Source organism: Meleagris gallopavo, chromosome 1, assembly GCF_905368555.1.
Source record: "Meleagris gallopavo chromosome 1, MGAL_WU_HG_1.1, whole genome shotgun sequence".
NCBI lineage: Eukaryota > Metazoa > Chordata > Aves > Galliformes > Phasianidae > Meleagris > Meleagris gallopavo.
The window spans coordinates 178,363,339-178,391,298 of record NC_139404.1 but is presented as its reverse complement, the minus strand read 5'-3'; the positions used below and the strand labels follow the sequence as shown (position 1 = coordinate 178,391,298).

General features: G+C 40.5%; 1 protein-coding gene across 2 annotated transcripts in view; it reads right to left on the bottom strand.

Moving 5' to 3' along the window:
- Positions 1-23,410, bottom strand: part of CWF19L2 (CWF19 like cell cycle control factor 2) — a 63,784-nt gene extending 40,374 nt beyond the window's left edge. Inside the window, exons 1-10 of one of the 2 annotated variants that reach the window (XM_019612085.3) lie at positions 23,245-23,410; positions 16,836-16,946; positions 16,016-16,135; positions 14,566-14,673; positions 12,092-12,211; positions 10,797-10,890; positions 9,557-9,672; positions 6,045-6,742; positions 2,241-2,337; positions 1,348-1,437 (exon numbers count right to left, since the gene is read on the bottom strand). In XM_019612085.3, coding sequence (XP_019467630.3) covers positions 1,348-1,437; positions 2,241-2,337; positions 6,045-6,742; positions 9,557-9,672; positions 10,797-10,890; positions 12,092-12,211; positions 14,566-14,673; positions 16,016-16,135; positions 16,836-16,946; positions 23,245-23,328 — 1,638 coding nt within the window. In that variant the 5' untranslated portion in view covers positions 23,329-23,410. The remainder of the gene's footprint in view (positions 1-1,347; positions 1,438-2,240; positions 2,338-6,044; positions 6,743-9,556; positions 9,673-10,796; positions 10,891-12,091; positions 12,212-14,565; positions 14,674-16,015; positions 16,136-16,835; positions 16,947-23,244) is intronic. The other variant, XM_085216266.1, reaches the window with a different exon arrangement.
- Positions 23,411-27,960: the final 4,550 nt, after the last annotated feature.

The window sequence follows — 27,960 nt, the reverse complement described above, 5'->3', positions numbered from 1 at the left end:
TGATCCTGGGCTTCAGAGAAAGCGATATGGAAAGCACAAGGGTAAACATTTTGCATCTAGGAGGCTTCAGAGAGGAAAGAGTCCTGTTTCTAAGTCCCTAAATCCACAGAAGCTTGTAGCAAACACAACACTATGGTGGTGCTCCAAGAGGTTTTAAGAGAGGAACAGGGGAGACAGGAGGCCAAGTGTTCTATTTTTTTCCCCTAATGTTTAAAGGAATACAAGACAAACAGTGAATGTGCCTTCTCAGTCCCTAGACCCAACTGAAGTATATGTTACAAGAGTGCAAAACTGAAGATAGTCACACAAAAGATATAAGAAAAATCATATAGAACTGAATAGTTTAGTGGGAAGATCATTGAGTCCAAATCAAAACTATCTTATAGCAATAACTCATGAACAGAAACAACTAAGTCAATAGCTTCAAGCTTTTCAGGAAACAAGCTTGAGTTTGTAGCCTAGCAAAGTCTATAATATGTCCTTCTTAGTAAGACCTCTCCCGGACTACTCATGAATGTTTCAGATGCCAATTCAAGACTTATTAAAACCCAGGTCATGCCTAATCAGAAGGATGCAAAGCTGTTCTTTTTCAAAAGTTTATCTTTCTGAATTCCCAAACTCTCATTTTTCTGAACTTAGTGCTTTTAAATGTGGGGAGGAATCCCCACATTGCAGAGCAGTATATCGCTTGGTAAAAGCACAATCTATGAGATCAATTGCTAGATATGTTTTCACTTTTTTTTTTTTTAATGATTTTTCCCTTCAGAAAATTCATTTAGTATTAACATTTTGTATTTCTGCAATGACCACATGTTGTTACCTTTAAAAATCCTTAAATCAAAAATTAAGATTAAAATCAGACTGTGATTAATACTTAAGGGTGCTCAAAATTGTTAGTCCAATTTCCAAGGTGGAATTTCCAAGTTCACCTACAGAGGACTTTTGAATTCTTAATTCTCATAAATTCAAGGCCTGAGATTTATTACTTTGACTGTCATGACATAAAGGCCACACATTAACTTCCATTTCAGTCCTTCTTCTAGTGACAAGCAAAATACTAGTAAATGTAAAAGGTCTGAGATTAACTCTTCTTGAAAAAAATACTCAAATTCTGCTGACAAAATGTGCATGATTTTTCACTGTGGAACTGAGGTCAAATTGGAACAGAATATTACAGTTTTCCCTAAAAATCTTCTCTCCTTTATGAGAACAAAGTCTACAAATGAAGTCTTGCATGCTATACTTTCTCATTTTCCTGTGTGTATTTCATGTTCTCTCTGATATATCTGCTACTTGCATTATATCACATTAGCATTAAAAAGAAAAAAAAGAATATTTTCCCCTTACCTCTCTGCGAGACTTCCCTGGGATCTGCTTCTGAGTCTCTTTTAATTTGCGCGCACTATCAAGTTCTGCTTGAAGTTTTGAAGCCAATTCCTTCAAACAAAGTGGTAGTACTGAATTAGTTTAACCATTCTGAACTTACAGAAACGTATCAGAAGTAATTATTCATTTCATTTATTTACATTTTATTATATCTTTTAAAACTCCAAAGACACAAAAAGACTAGAAAAGCGTCAATATAATTCACACAACTCTTTACTGGAAATAAAATACAAATATTTGTTCAGACAAGATGTATTTCCAGTACAGAAATACGTGTTGTAATAAAAACACCTGAAAATTAGGGTATTTTTTTTGGTTGTTTGTTTAAAAACTACTTCAGAGTGAATATGCAGAAAAAAAATGCATATTTAAAGTGACAGCAAAATAGCAATGTCATCTTCTGCTACATGATTTTGCAAAAAAAAATATCATAATTAAAGAATCACTCTCTTCCCACACACCTCTCATATGCTTATTCAAAATATTCTTTATTCTGTTGCTGTCAGGCTAAGAGAACATGCTTGTGTCCAAACTTCCATTTGAACAACACTACTGAAGGACAGCCTATAAAACATCTGAGTCACTGATACTAATCCCTCACAATCCTACAACGCAGCTACATTAATTCAGAGGCATATTTTTTTTATCAATGTATTTCTGTTACAGAAATATTCTATTTAAATGAAATATTCTATTTAAGTTACACTTAAAAGTAGTATCATCAAATCTTATATGATCAGATTTCAGAGAACTTCTCATTTGCTCAGAAAATATACTTCCATTATTCATATGGCTCTTTAAGACTAAAGCATGCAAAATTGCAGTAAATTGTCATAATTGTTCAAAAACATTACCATGTTTCCCATGAGCTCAGCTTTCACAATCCTGGCTCCCAGTTTGTTCATCTCATCTTCACTAAGGACCCGAGGCGGCTCATCCTCTGATGGATGCCTGTAAAATACCATCAACACTAAACCTACACAAAAACAATACTGTATTCACCTGTGTAATTATTATATACTTACTGCATTGGCACATGCACTCTTACTGTCAAAAATAATAACAACATTCTATGGAAACATTCCTGCAGTCAGAAGTTGTCATTGTTATAATGATTCTCTTTTATAAAGAGCACTACTACTATTAGTGCCTCTAAAACCAAAAAGCTTAAAGAAATTTCATGAGGTATGTTTTCTTTTAGTGCTGAGTTCATTAAAATGAAAAGCACTATCCAATGAACACTTTCCCAGCATAAAAATCAGTCAAGAGCCAGCACTAGGTATAAGACAACAAAAAGTAAAGAAAACAGCAGTAAAAAGAGTAACTTAAACCCACTTTGTAGCCATCCTTTCCATCTTTGGTCAAGCACCCATTTCCCAGTTCTCCTATGGCCTTCCATCTCTTGAACAGATGGAAGAGATTCTGTGCTCATATTTATCTGCTCACGCACCATCTCTGCTTATAACAATGCTGTGGCTTGAACACTGCCAGGGATGGCGACTCCACCACCTCCCTGGGCAGCCCATCCCAGTGCCTGACCACTCTCCGAGAGAAAAAGCTTTTCCTCATGTCTAAATTTGTCTAATCTGTAAAATATGAAATGCTCCTAGGGAAGCTGCTGGTACTAGCTTCTTGGGATAATAAAGAACATCTCGAATAACTGTAAAAAGCCATCAAACAAGTTTCACTTTTTTTTCTCTAACCCTAAAACAGACTTCAAACAACCAACTCTGAATACAAAAGAGCTAATAAAAGTGATATAAAAATCCAGCTACGATATCGGTCCCTGCTATTAAAAGGAAGACTGAATTCACTCACAAATCAATACAATTAAATCCCATAGGAATTGAAGAATGGGATGACGGCATGATTTTGAAACACAATTTTTACCCCTGCAAAATTACCCATTACTTTTATCTTTGCCTTGAAGATGTCCAATCCAAAACCCAAAAAGTCAACAAAACTCAAAAAGCAACAAAAATATTCACACTAACTTCACCAGAAACAGAAACTCCACAGATGAAGTTCTCAATTCCCCCTAAACCTCCATTTTCAAAACAAGGCAGAGCACTTAAGCAAAGGGAGCAAGAGATGGTTATCAATTTGTGCAGTTTTTTTAAGCAGCATTAGTAACTGCCTGCTGCAGGGGGCCTGCTTTGCAGGAGAGTTGAACTCAATCATCTCCAGAGGTCCCTTTCAACCTCTACAGTTCTGTGACTCTGTGAATCAATCCCTTAAAACTTTTTGAGACTAGTGACACTGTTTTGCTGTTCTTCTTTTTTTTGTCTCATAATTCAGTGTGACGTCCTGCAAACACTCGCTGGATGGACTTTTCCTCTGGAGAGACCCCCTGGACATCTAATCAGCACTTTTAATTAACCTGTGTCATAAATGTCCAAAACACTTTGATTTATAGACTGAAGAAGCTCTCCCCGTGTTTTAGAAGTGATAAAATATAAAAGCTACATTGTCAGCGTGAGAGAAGAGGAATTGAATTAGCAACACCTATTAATTCAAGGCTTCATTTCAGTGAAGGTTTACTTTTAGTAACTGAACAACATCGAAAACAGACACGTAACACAAGCCTTAAAACTTTAGGAAGAAAAGAAAGCAGCAGCTATAAATCATTTCCCAAATTAACTACCTCAAAAACCCAACCCCAAAAGCTGCAAGAGTCAGAATAAACAAGTTATCACTGAGGGGAACAGGAAGACACGTCATGTTCTGTTTCGAACACAGCAATGAGACACACGCAGGGAGTTGAGAGTCAGTTTAAAAGAGCTTGGAAATAAACCAATAAGCAAAGGCTACTTAGGTCTGGAAAACCATATAATCTTCACTCTACTGATAAATCAGCTCAGTAATCAAATTGGTTAAGAAATAGAATTATAATATAAAAGAAGATGCACAATTGGGTTTCAGAGTACTAAAACAGAAAACACGCAAAATAAAGTATCAGCTAAATAGTTTCCAGGCTTAATTCTGTTCTGAGAGGGAAAGAAAAGAATTACTCCAAGTTATCTGTTCTACCATTACAATTTAATTCAATGTACTGGAATAAGCAAACCACTTCTGCACACAATCTAGTTTTCCCAAATTTGCAGTTCTGCCCAGATACAGTCAGCCTTGTGCTTGTTACATGTGCTAAAACCAAAAAGTAAAAGATGCAGCTTTTGCAACTGTCATAAAAAAAAGTGATTTACCACCATCTAACAAAAAAAGAAAAAAAAAATACAATTGTAAAGCAGTAGTTGCTTGTTCTAAGATAACAATCAGAAAGTGATTTTGGTGCCCAGTGCTAGGGCACACAAACTGCTTATGACAGAATGGCAAACTACTCCTGCCACAACGTACATTCATGCTTCAAAAAAAAAAAAGTCAACATCATTTTACCCCTGCCATGAAAGGAAATTTCATTAGTTCCATTCAAAGCAGAAAATATAGTAAGTAAAAATTTGGAAGAACCACACAATCTGTGCAATACAGAGAACTGTGTAGACTCAGCCACTTGCCTACGGTTAGTCACACAGTACTGGTTTAATGTACAATTTACGTTTGCAAATACACTGCAGGGTTTCTGCAAGTACTACGTGTAGGAACAGTTGTACGTTAAATAAAGAATTGTAAAGTATTGTCTTGTTACTAGAATCCAACATTAAAACATTAAAAGTGAATTCATAACCTCACTGTAAGAATTTTTAATGCAAATAACTGACAGGAGCATTTGAGAAAGGAATTATAACTGAGAACATTTCATCAGACGCTGTTCCTGACTAAACCCTGTCACCTTACATACACAGGCCACGAACAATCACTTGCCTCACTTCCTCAAGCAGTCAGACTCTGTGTACCTGCATAACACTACTCCAATTGTAAAACCCTCTGCACGTTTGCCTCCTACCAGGAAGATCCAAAGCAAACCTTGACAGTAATTCTGACACTAGTTATATCACTGGAAGAACAAACAAGCTGGTAATGGTGGAGAACAGCTTTAAGAAGAGAAACAGCTCAATTTTCGGCAACTCGTTTCTCTACCCTCTCCTTACTACTCCCCATTGCCTTTTAATAAAGCAAGTCAGTCAAACTGAAATTTCCATCACATACTGCCTTGCATCTCCCTTCCCATTTCTTTTCATCTTATCTCATTTTCACAGAAAATACTCCTTTCTAATCAATATCTTCTGCTATTTTTCACGTGCTATTACTTTAGCTTATGAGTGAATCTTACAGGAGGCAAACTTATCCCTTGTCTTAATAATTACTTCAGTTTTCAGTTCACATTTCTGACATTTAAAGTTTGTCTTTACTAAATTAATCGAAACATGAAACGTGGTTTTGCTTGGTAGAGGGAGCATGTTAATAGGACAATTTTACTGTAGTGTGAACTAACATTATAAAGAAGCAGCAAAATAATCTGTACCTGGCAATTCTCAAATATGCCAAGGAAACAGAGGAAACAGAGGTGCTCATTAATTCTACACAGGTCCATTTTGGCTGCGCTTAGCTGGGAGACAAGTGGACAAGTGTCCACATAATTAAAGAGATCTGACATGGACAGCTTGAATGCTGGACCACTATAATAAATACAATATTTTAGCTATACTTTGCCATGAACGATACAGACAAACCAAAGGCAAGAAAAGGTGTTTGTAAAATACCAGGAAGATGATGTTACACTGTCAGATGACATTTGCTGCTTCTCAGGGATACTGGTTGGGTACTCCTCTCGTGATTTCTCTTTTTCAAAACTTTGAGTTCTTTCACAATGACTTTTTGCTGCAGTATCCAATGACTTCTGATCAGATACTGATCTTTCATTGTTTTCTTGTGTGTGCGTTTTGTTCCACAGTGGAGTATCCTCACTAGGTTTTTGGAAACGGCTGCTTAAAGAGCTCTGAAGAGGCAGTTTTGAAGAAGATCCCTGTGACCTGTAGTCCCCAGATGCACTGTAAGATGACAGGTCATCTTCAGAGGGTTTCAGAAATTTGTGTTTTATGTCACTTAGAGACACACTCTTTTCTTTACTTCGTTTTTCATCCAAGTGTTTTTCTATTTTGGAGCTATAGCCTCTCAATTCTGAGTCTCTACTGCTGTGTCCACGTTCTTGGTCTGCTCTTGTTCCATCTCTATTATAACCTCTGTCTTCTGGTGTCCATCCTTTGCCATGCTTCTCCCTTGTATGTCCCCCAGACATGTTTCTACCATCTTCATGTCGTGTCTCATTTTTCATACGATGTTCCTTCTTCTCATTTTCTGAGTAGTCATGTTTTTTCCATCTACCACTTCTATAATCATTTTCCTTCTTGGGTGCAACTTTTTCAGCTTCTTCTAACCGTGACTGAAATGCCTCCATTGACTACAAGAAAGAACAAAAAAGATCACACTGCTTTTAAGCTCATGGAGTATTGCAAAGCTCCTTAAGAAATTAAGAAATTACAAAAAAGGCATCGTGAAAATGTATGACTGTGCAGAACCATGAGCCATGGAGGGGGAAGGAAGATCAATTCAAACAAAAAATAGAAATTAATAATTTAGAGTCTCAAACGCTCCACAGGGAAGGCATTCTGATCCCTTATCTTGGACTGTTTCTAACTTTCATCCAGCGGATCTACTGTAAAGCACTGAACACTCTCGGGAACAGGAAGCACAGCTTCAGAACTGTTTCCTCCAGCTAACTCAGCAATTAGGAGCTTGAGCTAGGAGGTTTCTTCTTACCTGCTCATGAACTTTACATTTATGCTCACTGGATGTTCAGCTTCTACAGAACCCATGGATGTTCCCACTAAAGTATTTTATCATCCAGCTGAATTCTTTAAAACACAGGAGAGAAAGCTCAAAATCAAAATCCTATCCGTTAGCTAATTATATAAAATGTGAACTGTTCCTCTTCTTTCATTTGAGCAGAGTTAAATGCTACTAATTACATATTTCACAGAATGGCTTGGGTTGGAGGGATCTTAAAGATCATCTAGTTTTTACTCAAAACACTACACAGAGTCACAGAATCATAGAATAGCTCAGGTTGGAAAAGACCTTAAAGATCAACAAGTCCAACCACAACCTAACCATACTACCCTAACTCTAACAACCCTCTCATAGATCATGTCCCTGAGCACCACATCCATACGGATTTTAAACACATCCAGGGATGGTGACTCAACCACCTCCCTGGGGAGCCTATTCCAGTGCAAACAACCCTTTCTGTAAAGAAGTTTTTCCTGATATCCAACCTAAACTTACCCTGGCACAACTTGAGACCACTTGCCCTCGTCCTGTCACCTGTCACCAGTGAGAAGAGACCAGCCCTGCTCTCACTGTAAGCATCTTTCAGATATTGGAAGAGAGCAGTAAGTCTCCCCTCAGCCTCCTTTTCCCCAGACTGAACAGCCCCAGTTCCTTCAGTCTCTCTTCATAGGCCATATTCTCCAAGCCCTTCACAAGCCTTGCTGCCCTTCTTTGGACCTGCTCCAGCACCTCAGTGTCCTTTCTGTACTGAGGTGCCCAAAACTGAACACAGTACTCGAGGTGAGGCCTCACCGGTGTGGAGTACAGGGGCAGGATGACTTCCCAGTCCTGCTCACCACACCATTCCTGCTGCAAGCCAGGATGCCATTGGCCTTCTTGGCCACCTGGGCACACTGCTGGCTCATATTCAGCCAACTGTCCATCAGAACACCAAGATCCCTTTCCATCAGGCAGCTTTCCAGCCACTCCTCCCCAAGCCTGTAGGGTTGCCTGGGGTTGTTGAGACCAAAATGCGGGACCCGACACTTGGCCTTATTGAAACTCACACAGTTAACCTGGGCCCCTCAATCCAGTCTATCCAGGTTCCTTTATAGTGCCTTTCTCCCCTCAGGCAGATCAACACTCCTTCCCAACTTGGTGTCACCTGCAAACTTACTGATGGTGCACTCAATCCCCTCATCAAGATGGTTAATAAAGATGTTAAATAGAAGCAGCCCCCGTACCGAGCCCTGGGGGACACCACTTGTGATCAGCCGCCAGCTGGATTTAAGTCCATTGACCACAACTCTTTGGGCCCAGCCATCCAGCCAGTGTTTCACCCAGCAGAGCATACGCCCCTCCAAAACATAGGCAGCCAGTTTCTCCACGAGAATCTTGTGGGGGACAGTGTCAAAGGCTTTACTGAAGTCCTGTACACACTGAGGCTTACCAGGCCAAGACCTCTTTCAATCACTACCCTGTACCACAGCAGCTAGAGTGTGTGTGCGTTTGAATCCTAGTTTCTTGAAAAAGACTCTTAAAAATAATATTCTTTAAAATCACTGGCACCAACTAATTTCCAACGGTGCTGACCTTGCTGGTTTCATTGTTCAGGAGTGACAAGACAACAGTATGAACTCACACTGTCTTATTCCAGATTTACACAACCAAACCAACCAAAAGAAAAAAACCAACATACACACCCCACACACAAAACTCAAAACTATAAAATTACAGCCAAGATTAAATACTAACATCCCACACATTTGACTGGTGCTTTTAAAGACAATATTAATATATCTAGAAGCCTTGAAGAGCAATTTGATCTAGCTGTAGGTGTCCCTGTTCACTGCAGGGGAGCTGGAGTAGATGACCTCTGAAGATCCCTTCCAACTCAAAATGACACCGTGATTCTATGATTCTAATATTGTTGTGGCAGACTTAATAAAGCTGTCTTTAAAAATAATTTTTAAACACTTCCAAAACATACAGCTTTCTGAATACATCGGGACAAGTGGCCAGAAGATTCACATCTGGTAAAACCTGACACAGTTCTCCAAATTACCTCGGAATTATTCTTATCCACAAACTGTATGTGCAGGAAAAAATATATTTTCTAATAACTATCACAATTTTGAAAGCACTCAGGTACTTTGGGATCATTTGATCAACAATGCTAAAGGAAATTATTTCAATATATGGAATCCTATAGCAAATCTAAATAATATTTAACAAAAAAGATATTAAATGAATTTGGATAGCATAAAACTCTTCATCACTGCAGAGAAAGCTTAAGAGGCTGCCTTTTCCTGCTTTTTTCCTACTGCTTTTTTCTGACACTGCACATTATTTGTGCTTTTACATGAAAGTAACCTTTTCCAAGCACCTATAAAAATATATACTATATTTATAATTACTATAAAAAAAATTAATTGAAGATCCTTACCCCATATCTTTCAGCTACAATTTCCTCAATATTCCGTTTCTCTCTCTCAGCCTGCTCCTTCATTCTTTGATATGATTTTCGTAACCAGCTTAAACCAGCATCTTCTATCACTGTAACTAAAATAGAAAACAATGAGAAGTCATAATTTTGTATTTCAGTAGTTACTCCTATTTAAAATTTGCTCTATATGTGACATTAAACCTTCACCTGAAGTTAATGTAAAAACTGGTAGGATGCAAAAGAAAAACAGAAGGAATCTAGTAATGCAATTACATATTTTTATAAGTTCAATCGAGTGTCCCTCAGTCATACTACTGATTAAATCTAAGCTTCTCTATTTTGTCACTGAACACAACATAAATCTTCGAGGACAGGAGCAGCATATAAAAAGCTGTGAGATTTTTCTAAATGAACTTAAAGAACCTTCTTATTGTTTTTACCTTCTACGTCTGTTCTTTGGCACACCCATTCAATACAAACAAGTGCATTTTCCTTGTCAGAAAACTGATGGGTAACTCACTGCTTTTCCTTTGAGAAGTCAGCATGAGGTCTTAACACTCAGGACATACCCACCAATGCCTGCCGCCCTTCATACAGCGCTGATCTCTGTGCTCCTGCGAGGTGCATGAGGCTAATGGTTTGTAGGACAGACTGTCCAAGGGAAAGGTTTCCAAACAGAAATGTAAGGGACCCGAGTGTTCCCCGTTGACAGAATACAAGGGCCGTTTTTACCACATGATAAATGTTTCATGACATTATGAAAAACGCTTTTGCCAGAAACAGATGAGATAAGTCCAGGATAAGGAAAGAAACAAAAAGGTTACAGAAATAATATTTTTCACAAATTGCATCTGTAATGCACTTCATTTTAATGTGACTCAGATTTCTGTAGTTGAGTATTTTAAAACTATAATTTGTGTAATGGAATGAAAGGAACCAAATGAGATGACAACAATTTATCTTGTCTTGGTTAAATCATGCTTCTTTATTTTAATTAGTTCCACATGGTGAATTTCTATGAAGATACTGAAGGTTAAACCACTCAAGACTAACAACCAGTGAAGAGAAATTCTGCAAAACAACATACTATGATATTAACCCAATATTCACTACGAATTTTCATCTGAATTCTACATTATCTATAATCCAGTTACATTAACATTTGTAGTAATTTGCTAGTAACCCAGAGACCAGAGAGCGGAGATAGAAATTTAAGATTATTAATAAAGTTGCTGTTTACCTTTTTTAACTGAAGCTGATGGATCCTCCTCTGGTGGCAATCCCGTACCACCATCCTTCCAATAGGGATTGAGTTCTCTCTCAGAAAGCACAGCCTAATACAGAGATAATTTTTATGCATGCATTGCATATGTTTTGTATTCATTATCAGTGTAGCAGTAACATGCACTTGAGTCTGAAGCAGGGCTATGAAAGCTTTTGGTCTTACCTCAAGAAATCTCAAAATAGATAGCTTATTGTGATTCTGTCAACTTACTTCTCTGGAAGCAAGCAAGTTCACTGGAGAAAATTTTTAATAGGAAATTCCAGCAGCGACAAAAGTTCATATTTGTCCCCATTGTATTTTCAAATCATCATGCTATACACATCTGTTGTAAGATGGTTTGGGGTACCCAATAAAAGATAGAGAAAAGTATAAGGCTGCGTGGAAAGCAAGCAGTTGGGGGGGACGGTCTATAAAGAGCATATTCTTCTAGGATCAAGAGTATGTATAAGGTGTCATCAACCATATAGTGCACGTTGACAGTCTGGTAATGGTCCTTAACTGGGTCAGAAAAAATGTTCAGCAAAATATTATGTGGGAAGAAAAAAAGATTAAGCTCTGTTCAAAAGCGAATACCTGAAGTGCTGTGTAACACACAAGAACAGTCCAGGTCAGCCTGGTTCTTAACTACAATGTAAGTATTTGAAAAGCATGGCAGAAACAAAAGACTGTGATCATCAACTACATTTTCAAATCAGATCATACTGCATTGAAAGAGCTGAATGAACAAATGAAGCCACCAACAACTGTACACACACAAAACTAATTTTATGACACCAAGCCCTTCCCCAAGTGGACTCTGATCCTCCGAAGTGTTAACGCACAACTACCACATGAAAGGCTCTGAGTTACAGAGCAGTTACACAGAAACGTGAGTGAGCTTTTACCATGCAAAACAACAGGGCTCCTTTTGCATGTATCATAGGGAAAAGGCCAGACCAAGAGTATGTAACTACACAAAACATTTCAGAAGTACTTCAATCATTACAGTACTTGGTACTTTCTAAGCTGGCTTTTTTCTTACTAAAAAGGTAACTACAGACTTCTCTCTACAGGATAAGCCTGCTATAAGAACCCTTCCTAGTCCAAAGAAAACAAATATCTGATCCATTTAATTAGAACCGTTATCATACATAACATCAGGCATTAATCTAAATAATTTAAAAGTATACTGAAACTTAGGTATTAGAACTAATTCATTATGTAAAACATAGTAAAATGTAGAAAAAAATTGATGCATTAATTCCTCCTACCTGCTCAATTTCTCGAGCTTTCTGTCGTTCCAGTATTTTGTCTTTCTCTCTTTCACCTTTGACAGATGCCAGTGACATGGTTTTCAGAGACATGAAGTCTAAATTCATCCATTCTTCTCTCTTCAAATAAAAAAAAAAACCCACAAACAATGCAACTATTGACAAAAGCTATTTACAACTAACAGCATACATTTTACTAATACGTATGAAATATTTTGATGAAAAGCAGAAGTGATTTAATGAGCTTCAGTCTGTAATATTTGTGTAGAACTGGTGGAACTTCCTGTGTTCCAGTTTGTGCCCACTGCCCCGTGTCCTCCACCCAGTGTATTTATGACACTAGTAAATATGCAAAACATATAGACAGCTTTTTTTTAATTTTTGCTTAAGTGAACTTTGTACAGCTGTGCCAATTCCTTTTCCATCATTACAGAATTTCAATTTGCTGCTTTTGGCTTCATGAACTCCTATGTATCTTCTAACATACACAAGATCTGCCAAAAAATATATCATTGAGCATAGTTCGTACCAGGGATATATCAGCATCTAACAGCACCCCCAAATAAAAGAGTTGCACATCTGAATTCTGTCATTTGTACCCTACAGTAGCAGGTAGAAAAGCCAGATTGAGGACATTTAAAAACGAGGAGTACTTTCTAAAGAACAGCAGCATATGGACAACCTACTCAAATTTGAAACACTTCTTTATACATACAAAACCTGAAGCATCAAAGAAGGCAGTGTCACACACATTATAAGCAACTACTCTGCAAAAACATTTGGAACACTTCTATGTATAGTACAGGAATCAAAATGACACAGCTACATCTATTTCAAAACATGTCTTAGCAGAAGAGTCTTCAAATGTCTTTGCTAAGGTTCAAGTCTGAGCTGTCAATCTTAACAGATGCTGTATGTTAACTAGTTCTCCATGCTCAAAAATGAGTGTTTTGGAGGTGATAAACAACATTCCACTTCTCAGATCTCCTCCAAGAAAGAATTGAAAACTAATCTGCTTTCAAGTCCTTCAGTAGTATCTACTCTCTTACGTAACCAAGCAATATGGATCAACAGAAGATCTGTAAGCATCTGGAGGACACCTGGTGCAAGCTCCCTGGTCCCACACAGAGAAGGCTGCCCGGGTCAATATCCAGATGTCTTCTGAAGATCTCCAAGGAGATTTCCCAACTGCTCTGAGCAGTCTTTGCTGCTGCAGTCCTGTATGCATCTTCTGTATATATGAAATGGGTTTATGAGCTCCAAGACTGCTTTATAATGATTTTATAAGCAAAAATACAAAAGGCAGGAATGACCTGGAAATTCACTCCTCATCCATAAGACACGTCCAGAGTGTGCAGAGTAAGTGACTTTACATGAGAAATGTCTGGCAAAAACAATGGCTTTGCAATACAAATTACGATGATAAGCACTTGTGGGCCACAGAAGTGATGCAATAGATGGAACACCTTTGCTACTAGGTCAGGCTAAGAGCTGGGGCTGTTCAGCCTGGAGAAGAGAAGGCTCCAGGGAAACCTGAGGGCAGCCTTTCATTATGTAAAGGGGAGCTGTAAGAAAGGACAGATCCTCTAGTAGGCTCTTTTGTGATATGACAAGGGGAAATGTGTTCAAACTAAAAGAGGGGAGATACGGATTTGATATAAGGCAGAAGTTTTCTTAAAATAAGGGCAGCGAGGCACTGGCACAAATGCCTCATCCCTGTAGACACTTGAGGTCAGGCTGGATGGGGCTCTGAGCACCTGATGGAGCTGTAGGTGTCCCTGTTCATTGCAGGGGAGATGGACTAGATGACTTTTCTGAGTCCCTTCCAGCTCAAATGATTCTGTGATTATATTTTGTTACTACATACTTTTTCAAAAAACATCTGTACAATTCAGAGATTCTTTTTATTTCTCTTAATAACATGCACAACTTCAGAGTGAGAAGCAGGAATAATAAGACACTTTCACACAACTGAAAACATTGTGACAGGTAGCTACATTTATGCCATTCTGATAGTAAATCTGCTTACTGTGCACAGAATTCACCTTGGGAGAGGCCTTGAGCCTATAAATATCAGTGCTGAAAAGTTCTGCACCTCCCTTTCTTATAACTGTTTAATAATTGCAGAAGTAAAACTTCATTCAACTGTAGAATAAAACACCTAAATTATGTAGAAAAATAACTTCTCTAGTCAATGTTTTTAAACTGACTCTTCAAGAAAATCAGGCTAAGTTGCTAGAGCCTTAAAACAGATTAAAGAAACTGGCGCTGGGCAACTTCAAATGCTGTACCTTGTTAAACCCTATGTAAGTATTAGGTATTAATGAAATGTAACATTTACCTTGATAAACACAACTTTTCTCTGTGAAACAGTGTTTACTGAACACAATATAAATGAACTGTCAAGAAATGCAAACACATTCCACATTTGGTCATGCTGAATTTATTTCTGGAGTAGTTATCTGACCTCTTACCTGCACAGATGGTTCTTTTGCAGCATCTGATTGCTTGCTGACCTTCCAGGCCTTTTCTGTGTTATCTGACTGTGATGCATTTGACTCAACCCATTCAACTGAAGAATCCTAAGTATAAATTTTAATCCAAAGAATTATAACACATCAATATACACTGATAAAATTTATACCACTTACCAAGTATACTGTCAGTCAAACTTGATGCTGGTTGCTAAGTACTATTAATGTAATATTTGATGATAAAAACGTAGTTTCGATAGATCCAAAAGGAAATTGTTCCCTCACAACCAAAACACACTGCGAGAGTTCATGTGCACACTGCAGTATGTAACACCAGTTCCCACTGGCTGCTGACTCACATCATAACACTGCTAATGTTAAAACTGTCTGCATAAAAAATAACAAAAAATGTTTTCATTGCATTACAAAAACAAAATATTAAAAAAGTTTAAGTTCATCACTATGTTTTACACTGGAAAACTAAACCAATAAAGTACATCTAAAGCACTTTACATGTTATGGTCTCCCATTCTCATATCCAACTTCCAACATTGGCAAACCATGCACTGTAATTTCACACTCAAACCAAACTGCATTTTATAGAATAGAATATCTTTGCTATTTATCTGAACCTGTCGTGGCAATAAGAGACTCTGAAACAAAGCAATCAGACTTGTGCTTTACTGTGGGACTCAACAGTGTAATTTTAGTTTTGATGAATCCCACAGGAAATGTGGAACATGTGTGGTTACTTCCCACACTTAAAGCATAGTTCACCTCCATCTGTCACTAGAAAATAAACCTCATCGTACTGCATGTTTATTCACTCAGTAAAAGAGATTCTCTCAAAAGAAAAGTTACACTGCTACCTGACTTGACCAAAACACCAGGAAGATGTTTTGCACATCACGGCCAGAAAGCAGCAGGTTAATACAGTCTCTGTACTGTTTTGCCAGAGTGCCTCTGAATGAGAAGGCATCTGTCAAGAGAATCAAATGCACTGGTCTGAGCCTTCCTTTGGACTAGTGTATAGCTCCCAATTGAATATCCATGGAAAAAGGCAACAGTAATTCATGCTTGAAATCTAAGTCAAACACTTCCGATTTTTAGACACATTGTTCTACCTTATACCAGTAACTACAGAGAATCTGTGAATTTTTCCACTCCATCCCAGAAGTCCCCAAATATCAAGATCTTTGCTAAAAAAAACTGCAAATCCTTATTTTCTAATCGAATATTATAAAATTCAGACAGATTCAGATTACAGCATCTTCTAAACTGACTAAACATTTGCTATATGAAAGACACTTGGTACATTAAAGAGACAAATATTGCCACAGCTTTTCCCAACAGGAAGAGTGAGCCTTAGTATTACTAAACGTGTGTACCCAAGTACCCATAGAACATTGCAGTTTTTTAAAAAGTCACTTGAAGCTCTTTTCTTACTTACAGAAGAACTACCATCAACGTCATCCTTTTTTTCAGATTTCTGTTTTTTATTTTTCTTTTTTTCTTTCTTAGATTTTTTTGAATGTTTATCCTTTTTCTTCTTTTTCTTCCCAGAATGTTCCTACAAGAAAATGTTTGTAAATGAGATTCAGCAAACCCAATTGACCACATACAAGAAAAACAATCATAACCTACATACCAAACCACACTGAAAAAGGTAAAACACACACATCTGGACACAGACACATTTTATTTCTACTATCTTCTCTCTTCATCTTAGGGATAGGGAAGAGCATGCTACGCCTCACATCCATAACCAATCCCCACCCCTACCCACAGTATCCTTTTCACTGGAACTAAGGCACTACATCAGCCATAGATCATCTGCACTACCCTTGTTTCAGTCAAATCTGTTCCCTTGGGCAACACTGTGTCATTTGTTGATATATCACACAGGTTTCTAAAATAACACTTAGGGATGTGATATTCGGATGCTCCGTTACAACTTCTCCGTTGAATTAGTGCAAATGAGCTTACTACAAAACCCTGGATCCTCTAGAACTCCTCTTGTGGCACTACTCTTGTCTGGCAGTACTTGCTCCCCTGCGTATGATAAAAATTAAAGCTGGAATTGAATGTCAAAAGTTGTTTTCCTCTTTCTGAGTAAAAGATATTTCCACTTAAACTAAGCTAATTTTGAAGCATAAAAAATTCAGAAATTGGGAGATTTTTTAGACCCTGTTAGGGCCCTCAAACCTTCCTGTGCATATGGACATGTTATAAAACTAAGAACACAATTCAGTGATTTCCAGGTGCATCACCTCCTCCAGTTGCTCCACACGCTCATTCACGTCAGGAAGCATCCACGTGTCTTCACCTCGCAGACGCTTTTGCAGCTTGCACCTCTCCTCCTTCTCATAATCAATTTTGGCCTAAAACAGAGAAGAAAAATAACTAAATGGAGCTCAGTAGCATTAGTTACAGATGCTTCCGTAAGTCACATTGACACAGTCATAGACAATTTTAAGAACAGTACGTGAGAGCTTTTCGTATTAGAGGACAGCAATAAACACACTGTCAGGATTATTGCATGTTAAATGGGAAAGCCAGCTAAAAAAAGATTATGCACCCTACTTCCTCAGGCTATAGTTCTGCAGCTTCTCTAGCACTGACTCCATCCCATCATCCTCAGTAAACAAGGCAAAGATGTCCACCTTCCTTTCTTCACTCTGCAGAATCCTTTCTTGCAGCCTTCACAAACAGCACATTGCGTGATACAGTGGACTTGATTTTCTATTTCAAAACATTCCCTGGGCAATTACTCCACTGCCAAGCACAGCTCATGTATTGTATGTATTAATTTTACAAGTAAGCGGTAAGGAAGCCTTCTCAACTTCAGAAATACCTCAGCCAGGTGCAAAATTTGGAGCTGCAGAAGGTTCTTCCCTTTCTGATTATGGAGAGAAAGCTAGAAATATTTTTAGTCCTATTTCTGAAGGGTTAATAATCACTGCACTTTCAACTCCTGAAAAGGATTTCTGTAAACTACGTAAATAAGATGTCGACCTTTCTAGACAATGAAGTTTCCGGTGGTACATTCATCAGAAGCATGGCTTTCAGTTCCCTCGAACGGAATTTGTCATTATGAAAACTCTTTATCCTAAATGCAATCATCACATCTGATTAAGCAGGAAATTTTTTTTTCCACTATTACAACTCCACTCCTGCAATGTTTTCAGCTGTGTGAAATAAACCGTGCACATTCTAATAAAGTTGAAGCAAAAACTACGGCAGAATTTTGTTTCCATCCTGAATCAGTTTTACTAGAAAGTGTTCTCAATCATAAACCAAATGACTGCATAAAAAGAGTAACAATACGACATATTTGGAACTCGCTGCCTCCTTTTGCACATTACCAAAGGCAAAAATTGCCCCCCAACACTTTTGCCTCCTCTATCAGTTTCATTCCTGAGCAACACTCACTCTTCTCCTGTGTTCACTTACGCCCCTTTCTGCCCCCAGAGAACTCATCATTGCTTTATAAATTCTTCCACTTATTTTCCATTGCTTCTTCACATTTGCTGGATTGCTTTTTGGCTGGTTTTTTGGTTTTTTTTTTAATGCTTGTTGTATGTGTGTGATTGGAACTCTTCTCTGTAATAGAAGGTATTTTTTAAATGAAATTATTATTTGCCTCGTGATGGAAAATTTTACAAATAGACATTGAGTTAAATAAAGCTAACATTACAAACAAGGAACAAATTCTTGTTTGTGCCATTAACTTGTTTCAAAGCACCATTATTTTATTCACGTTGTTTCAGAACACATCTTATTCACTTGAAATACTGAGTGAGCTCTCATTTACTTGCAAATGTATTTCTTTAAACAACGCATAGTTAGCAAGAGAATCTTGCAATCTATCAGTCACCCCTACCAGCTCCTACATAAGCAATAAGCAAATCACATCAGCTTTAGAGACCAAGTGAAACTTATCAATGTCCATAAAAAAAACAAGTCACAGAAGGGTAACAACGAAACTAAAAGCTGTCATGACATAGCACAGATTCAGGGACTAACTCAGGAGTGAATTATTGCCAGTTTTTACCAAAAAAAGAAAAAAAAGTGCTTACGTCTAGGAAAAGTGCACTCCCCTATGCTTACCAAAACACCCATCAAATTATTTTCCCTTTCCAAACTTGCAAAGTGAAACACTAATGTCATGAACAATCAAACTCATCAAAACAAGATGCTATTTCTGGAGCTTGATAACAATTTGCATGTCAACACTTAATTATTTGATTACTGATCATTATCCACAAGCATTAGCAGCTGCTAGGGTTTGATCAGTGCAGTTGGGAGGGTAGATTACACAAACAGAAGATACATCTCCAAAATTTTAAAGAGAAATCTCAATCAATGGGTTTGGAAATATTTGGATTCTTCCAAAAAAGTACAATAAAGTCATAACCAGGAAAAACATAAGAGTAATTAAAAGTCAGCAAGATACAACATCTGTTCAGCTCCTTTTAAAGTAAAAGGTAAAGAATACAGTTCTATGTCTACAACTGTTTCAAAACAGTTATGATCTTGATTTTTGAGGATATGGAATTTGCAAAAAGAAAAGGGAGAGTGAAACCCATTTTTTTCTTGTGAGCTCAGTGATTTTGGTAGAATTACTTCAGGAAAATACAGTAAAGGTTCCCTCAGACAACTCAGTGTCCTAGCTATGAAGAAACAAATGGTACCTGGAACCAGTGAAAGGTCTTCCCTTTGTCACAGCCCCAGCTGTACTCTTTACAGAACAGAAGACAGGCTAACAATTTTCAATACTATACTACTACAGGCTCCTAAAGATGAGTCAGTTCAAAATCTCATCTCATGCAGAATCAAAAACTGAAATATACACCATCATCTCTTTTTTGTCAATGGCTCTATGTCCAGATGGAGACCAGTCATGAGTGGTGTCCCCCAGGAGTCTACCTTGGCACAGATACTCTTCAACATCTTTATCAATGACAGAGTGAGATCAAGTGTACTCTCAGCAAGTTTGCAGACAACACTAAGCTGAGCGATGCAGCTGACACAACAGGAGGAAGGGATGCTATCCAGAGGTGTCTGGGCGGGCTTGAAAAGTGGGCCTGCATGAACCTAATGAGGTTTTATTTATTTGAGCCAGAGGAGATTAAGGTTGAACATTAGGAAACACTTCTTTTCCGAGACAGTGGTCAGGCACTGGAAGTACTGGCTGCCCAGGGAGATGGTAGAGTCACTGACCCTGGAGGTGTTCACAAAATGTTTAGATATACTGAGGGACATGATTTAATAGAAAATATTGGTGGTAGATGGACAATTGGACTGGATGATCCTGGAGATCTTTTCCTACCTTGGTGATTCCATGATTCTAAGCAATCACTGTGGCCTGCAAAAATAGATGCACGTATTTCTTTAAGATTTCTATCTAGGAATAAAATGTATTCACAACATTTTAAAAACACTCTGAATAATACGATCATAGAATCACAGAATGGCCTGGGTTGAAAAGGACCACAATGATCACCTAGTTTCAACTCGCTGCTATGTGCAGGGTCACCAACCACCAGACCAGGCTGCCCAGAGCCACATCCAGCCTGGCCTTGAATGCCTCCAGGGATGGGGCATCCACAACCTCCTTGGGCAACCTGTTCCAGTGTGTCACCACCCTCTGAGTGAAAAACTTCCTCCTAATATCTAACCTAAACCTCCCTTGTCTCAGTTTAAAACCATTCGCCCTTGTCCTATCACTATCCACCCTCGTAAACAGCCGTTCCCCCTCCTGTTTATACGCTCCTTTCAAGTATTGGAAGGCCACAATGAGGTCTCCCCGGAGCCTTCTCTTCTTCAAGCTAAACAAGCCCAGTTCCCTCAACCTTTCCTCATAGGAGAGGTGCTCCAGCCCTCTGATCATCTTAGTGGCCCTCCTCTGGACCCGCTCCAAGAGCTCCACGTCCTTCATGTACTGGGGGCCCCAGGCCTGGATGCAGCACTGCAGATGGGGCCTCACAAGAGCTGAGGAGAGGGGGACAATCACCTCTCTCTCCCTGCTAGCCACTCCTCTTCTAATGCAGCTCAGAACAGAGTTGGCCTTCCGGGCTGCAAGTACACACTGCTGGCTCATGTCCAGCTTCTCATCCACCACAATGATTTGTTTCTTGTTCAAATTGAAGGAAAAAACCAAATTTAGTAAAGATTGCTTGCTAGGATTAGATAAAGTTCTGTCAAAACCTTTGTATCCTTCCCTTTACATCTTCTGTATGAAAAAACACCTTCATCACCAGCTTCAGCCTTTTCACCATGGGAGTAGCTTAGGTCTCACTGTCATACAGTTTTACAGTACTGCAACCAAACTGCTTTTCTCAGCTTCAGTGTGTCTCCCTGAAATGAGACTTACCTAAACATGATGACAAGTTAAATACAAATTTATTGGATTTTCTGTAGATTGCAGCATATTTAATACCACAATCTAGTGACTACAAAGATGCTGCAGAAGTGTTTCAAGCTACATCTCCTACTCAAAGTTAATGCTATTTTAAAGATACAAACAAAAGAAGTAGAAAGTCCTCAGAGGAATAAGTTATGCTAAAGTTTTTAAACATCCTCACAGTATACTTCTGTTTCATGTTACACCACTGATGCTAGCAGAAGCAAAGAAAACAAAGAGAAAAATGATTATTTGATAAGCTACACCAACAATGCCTGACACTGTACAATGTTTCTACAAATAGAACTGCAAGCTCTCAACTCTCTTGCTGTATAGGTGAGAAGAGGTAAAACAGGATAATGGTGTCCTACAGAAATCTTACTTTCTTCTAGTTAAGAACATTTGTTTGGAACATCCAATGGTTTGAATTTCTAACAGGAATTCATATCAAGCAGAAAGTGAAAAAAAAAAAGGAAAAAAAGAAAAAAAAAAACACTTCTGCAGGGTAATACGGCTTATTACTTAGTTAAAGGATATCCCTTTCAACTGCTTGTAAGAAGAAGGGAACATATAGGGTAGAATTGTTTCACATTTTGATGTCACTGAACGGAAATCCTGTTGCCTAGGAACAGTTCCCTAGCTATGCAAGAGGCACCCACGTAAAACATTACCTAAATTCTGCTATTTTCTCACGTTGAGAAGTGAAAAAAGACATCACTACCATGTAAGCAGCAGGACATTGAGGCCGTTTTCCCAATCCCTTTGTTCTAGAAATATCTTGGCTGTCTTCCTTCTCTCACAAGCCCACCATCACAACCTACTATTATTTCTGTATCTTATCCTCCTCCTACACATCATGTAGTCACTCCTTAAGCTTCGTACCAAGTCACATTACTTAACCAGCATTTGATTCCCAGTGCCACCACTCATTCTGCCTTTGAGTTAAAAGAACCAGTAGCTTCCTGCACATGCACTGATCACTGCACACAGGCAGCTTTGAGCGTATCAGGATAAGGACAGCTCTCTGGGTCACAGCAACTCCATGAAAGCTGTGAAAGAGTGGCTGCTGTGTCTCAGCTCATTCAAGAACAGGGGCTAACCCAGCAGCTAGCATGTGAGTTCTACCAGTCAGGCTGCCTCACTTCTGTCTGAGATGTCACTCGCCCCACGATGAAAGTGCTACAGTGGTACAACATGGGCTCCTGAGGAAAGAAAGGCCAGGAATGCAAAAAGATGAGATGTCCTGTAAAAGGAAGGGATGAGAGAACAATAGAATTGTAAAATAGAATAATTAAGGTTGGAAAAGACTGCTAAGATCATCCAGTCCAACCATCAACCCTTCACAACAATGCCCACTAACCACATCCCTCAGTGCCACATCCACACACTTCCTGAACACGTCCAGGGACAGTGACTGCACCACATCCCTGGGCAGCCTGTGCCAGTAACTCACAACTCTTTCCAAGAAGAAATTTTTCCTAATATGCAACCTGAACCTCCCCTGGTGCAATTTAAGGCCATTCTCTGTTGTCCTATCACTGCTAGGACAAGCACCCCCACCTCACCACAACCGCCTTTCAGGCAGTTGCAGGGAGCAATAAAGTCTCCCCTGAGCCTCCTCTTCTCCAGACTGAACAATCCCAGTTCCCTCAGTTGCTCCCCATAAGCCTTGTGCTCCAGACCCCTCACAGCTCTGCTGCCCTTCTCTGGACACACTCCAGCGCCTTCATGTCTTTCTTATAGAGAGGGGCCCAAAACTGAACACAGCACTCGAGCTGTGGCCACCAGAGCTGAGTACAGAGGGACGATCCCCTCCCTGCTCCTGCCGGTTGCACAACTGCTGATACAAGCCAGAATGCCGTTGGCCTTCTTGGCCAGCCGGGCACACTGCTGGCTCACGTTCAGCCGGCTGTCAGCTAACAGCCCCAGATCCTGTTGCTCCAAAACTGCTTGGCCTAGAGCTGAGAAGGCTCGGGGTTATGTGCACGAACACACGAAGCAAAGTTCAAAGCAGACAGAAGCGGGCTCTTTTCAGCAGATTGAAAACCAGACGCCCATAATAAGCGAAATCGCAGACAGAGACCCCGCTCCGTGCTGCCCCGTGTCCCAGCGAACCCACCGCGGGAGGAGGCCTCGGGCAGGGCCGCGCTCGGAGCGCACGCTGCGGCCGCCCCTGCCCGGCTGAGCAGAGCAGGGCAGAGCAGAGCAGGACAGGACAGGGCAGGGCAAGAAGCCCTCGGTCCGGGAAGGCCGAGCCGCGCCGAGCCGCCCACCTGCGCCAGCAGCGCTTCCCGCTCCCGCCGCCGCCGCTCCCTGCGCGCCTCCAGGCTCTGCTCGCTCTCCCATCCGGACGCCATCGCTAAGCCTGGCGGAACGCGGCTGCCGTACCGAGAGGCAGCAGCTGTCGCGAACGGCGTCCCGGGCAACGGCGGGCGGGGCGGCCTGGGCTGGGCTCCGCCCGGCAGCCGAGCGCCGTAACCGGGCCGAGCCGCCCGCGGTTCCTCGCAGGCCGGAAGCGCTGAGGGCGACACGCGGCTGTTCAGAGCACGTTCCGCAGCCAGCCGGGGTTGGGCTGTGGCGGCTGCCCCTTACACGCACCGTCTGCCGCGCACCCGTTGCCCCCGCTGGCACACCCAAGCCTGCACGTGGCCGGTGCGCATCCTGAGGGCCCGGGTTCGGCGGCATGTGTGGGTCCTCAGCCCTTCCAGAACCCAGCTCTGGTTTGCCGGTCCCGCCGCCGATAGATTGTCCATCTTGAGATGTTTTCACCAACTCCACCGTCCAGCCGTCCTTCTTATGAATGTTTCCCCAATCCCGCCACTCAGCTGTCCATCTCACGGCAGTTGCCCCAACTCTGTCATCCAGCCATCAATCTTGTGACAGTTTCCCCAGCTTGAGGAATAAGGAGGACATGTACAGGCAATGGAAGCAAGGAAGTGGTGCCTGGGAAGAATACAGAGATGGATGTGCAGAGATGGGATCAGGAAAGCAGAGGCTCAGATGGAGCTGCAATTGGCAAGGAATGTTTTAAAAAAAAAGGGGGGAGATTCTATATGTACATTGATCAGAAGAGATAGGACGAGATAGATACACTCTATCCCCTCGGATAAATGAGAAAACTGTGACTACAACAGACATGGGGAAGGCTGAAGTACTCAGTGGGCTCTTTGCCTCACTCTTCACTGGCAGGCAGGTTTCTCACATCTCGCATCCTTGAATCTCACATCCCTGAACCTCCAGGTGAGGGCTGGGTGAACAAAATCTCTCCCAGTGTAAGAGCAGAGCAAGTTCGAGACCATCTCATCAGTCTGTGTATTTGTCTGTGGGGCCCAATGTCATGCATCCTAGGGTTCTGAAGGAACTGGCTGATATGGTTGCCAAATCACTCTCCATTATATTTGAAAAGTAGTGTCTCTCAGATGAAGTCCCCAGGGACCAGAAAATGGGAGACATCACTTCCATTTATAAGAAAGGGCAGAAGAAGGACCTGGGGGAACTACAGGCTAGTGAGCCTCACATCTGTTCCTGGAAAGATCATGGAACTGATCCTTCTCGAAGACATGTGAAGACACATGAAGGATGAGGAGGTGATCTGAGACAGCCAGAATGGCTTCTCTAAAGATAGATCATGCCTGACCAATGGAGCAGTCTTTTATGATGGAGTGACCACTTTGGTGGACAAAGAAAGGGCAACTGATGTCACCTCCCTGGACTTGTACAAGGCCTTTGACACAGTCCTACACCACATCCTCATCTCTAAATCGGAGAGAGATGGTTTCAAAGGCTGGACTGTTCAATAGATAGTGAGTTGGTTGGATGGTTGCAGTCAGAGGATTTTGCTCAGTGGCTCTATGACCAGGTGAACACCAGTCATGAGTGGTATCCTCCAGGGGTCTGTCTTGGTATTGGTAGTCTTTGACATCTATATCAGTGGCATAGACAGTGGGATCAAGTGTTACCCTCAGTGAATTTGCAGATAACACCAAGCTGAGTGGTGCAGTTGACACAACAGGAGGAAGGGATACCATCCAGAGAGACCTGGACAGGCTTAGAAAATGGACCTACATGTACCTAATGAGGTTCAACAAAGCTAAGTGCAGGGTGTCGCAACTGGATCAAGGCAATCACAGAGTTGTATACAGACTGGGAGAACTCACTGAGAGCAGTGCTGCAGAGGAGAACTTGGTACTGGCAGATGAAAAACTGGACATGAGCCAGCAGTGTGCACTTGCAGTTCAGAAGGCCAACAGTATCCTGGGCAGCATCAAAGGAAGAGTGGTCAGCAGGGCAAAGGAGGTGATTTTCTCCCTTTATTCTGCCTTTGTAAGGCCACCTACTGTATCCAGGTCTGGATCAGGAAAGATATGAAGTTTTTGGAGTGGGTCCAGAGGAGGGCCACAAAGATGATCAGAGGGCTGGAGGAGCTCTCCTACAAAGACAGGCTGAGGAAGTGGGCCTTGTTCAGCCTGGAGAAGAGAAGGCTCCAGAAAGGCCTCTTTGCAGCCTTCCAGTACTTAGAAATTTATAAGTAGGAGGAAAATCAACTTTTTACAGGAGTAAATATTGAGAGGACAAGGGAGAACGGTTTTAAACTTATAGAAGGAAAATTTAGATTAGACGTCAGGGGGAAATTTTTCACTGACAGGGTGGTGAGGTGCTGGAACAGGCTGCCCAGAGAAGCTCATTCCCTGGAGGTGTTCAAGGCCAAGTAGGGTGAGGCCCTGGGCAACCTGACCTACTATCTGACTTAGTGCTTGACAACCCTGTTCACAGCAGGGGGATTGGAACTAGGTGATCTTTGTTGTCCTTTCTAATCCAAGCCTTTCTATGATTCTATGATTCTCTGACACAACATATAGAAGACTTTTCACAGTCTTCCTAGAAAGAGTCATAGCAAATAGCACATCATGGCATGCATAACTTAGTTAATGCTTATGCCACTTGACACACAGGACCACAAACACAGAGTATGGTAAAGAAATACTGAACTGTAGACTGAATTTTGATCTTCCTGCTGGGCTGAAATAATCTTATGTCAGCCCCGGTCTACTCATCTACACCAAGAGGAAACTGTGGCCTAATGCTCTTCCGTGCTCCTGAGCTGCACTCTGCACAAGGTCCTTTGGCCTCTGCATCTGCCTTTTCCAGGTGATTCAGCACCGTTGGGCTGAATTTTGGCTTCTATAACTGGCAGGTTGGCAGCTGCTAGGGTGTACATGGAATGAAATTAAAGTATACGTATTAAAAATTTAAAAAATTTAAAAGGCTCTCACAAATTGGTGTTGACCAACAGTATTCGACAGGACTGCTATATCATCCAAAACATAATTTCTTTGGGATGAGATCAGAGCATTATTAATGTGTGTGACATCAAACACGGTCAGAGTTGCCAAGTAATGACATTATTTAGGTGAAGGTCTGAGCAAAGCGTTTTGGTAATTTGTTAGCTATTTGCATTGGACAATATGTTTCTGAAGTGATAACAGTAATTTAATCATCATATCCATGGTGGTATTAAATGTGGAAATCACATTTACATCTTTTTGCTGCATTTGATTTATTCTATGACAGTTAACAACATCTCAAGAAAAAAAACTGTCATAGATCACCACTAGGTAGGGAATGATAACTGATAGAGCTTCATAAGCAGTTTGGCAAAGCAGTACAAGAACCCCCTTTGGGGAGCCACTTACAGAGGAAACAGATGGATACAAAAGATGTTCCAGCAGGACTGAAGAATGCCATGCATGCTCAGTCCATAGCTATCTGCAGCGAATCACACGGGTTGAGAGAGAAGGAGGTAGGAAAGCACCTGTTTGGCTCAGTAAGGAAAGCCTCTTCTCTGATCTTGATGTGCTCCTTTTACTGACAAACTGGTTCGCATTTACCTCTGGCTCCAGGCAGCCAGAAGAGCAGGTCAGGTGGGAGCTCCCTAATTCACTCCAGGCAGTCAGGCATATTTGTTTGATAGATTTATATTGAACTAGATGGTGAATTGATAGCCCGTGAGTTGATCTGACTGCTTTTGACTGAATCAGTTCGGGAGGTACTTGGAAGAGATACCTGCAATGAAAGCCTGGGAGCTGACAGAAGCTGTTTTGCAACAGCTGTGGACAATTTTTTTCCTCCAGCAGCAATAGGGAGAACAAGGAGTGTTTTCTACAGCAGGAAGGTACAAAGAGAACTCCAAGCAGTGTCTGACCTTTTGCAGTATTTGGTGCTATTCTTGTTATCTGTAATCCTCCACCTTGTTAATAAGATAGTACTGTAAATTTTCATTTAAATCCAAGTTTCAAATTGTTCTATTTTAGAAGAGACAATCTGATACAAATGCACTCTGGAATCTCAAAAGCTGAAGGAACTGGTTTTTTTTTGAGAGCTGACTTTAATTCTGAGGTCAGACATTGGGAACAGGTTGACATACTTTAATCTTATTTCATCTCCTTGTCTAAGAAAAGGATTTTTTCAGAGGAAGCAAGCAAAAAATGAAACTTTAGTCTCATTTTGTTCAAGATATTACTATGTCTGAGTACTTTAATGTGCTCAAAAATCTTCAGTGAACCTTGAGAACCCTGATATACCACTTGTAATGGTCAACAGGGCACCTCTGCCCAGTCATCCCAGTCCCACTGCCAAAATTAACCACACTAGTAAAACAATAATGCTTCAGAGATACTGATCCTTGCTGAACTCCTACAGGGAGGCACTGACCTTGCAGAGTAAATTATTATTTCCCATTTAATGGCACATTTTATGCTTTCCCTCAGAGAAGCTGATGACTGTCCAGCCGACCTGTTATAAACATTCACACTGTAACCTTCACTACTTGCCTTCAGCTCTCTGAAATTTTATTTTTGTAAGAAAAAGGCTGGAGGAAATCCTCTCAGATTGATCCTCTACAGTTTTCTTTAAGCGAAAGACAGTGCTTCACTGGGGAAAGAGGTTCTGTACTTCGAAAATGTGAAACTATTTTTCCGCTATGGTGAAGA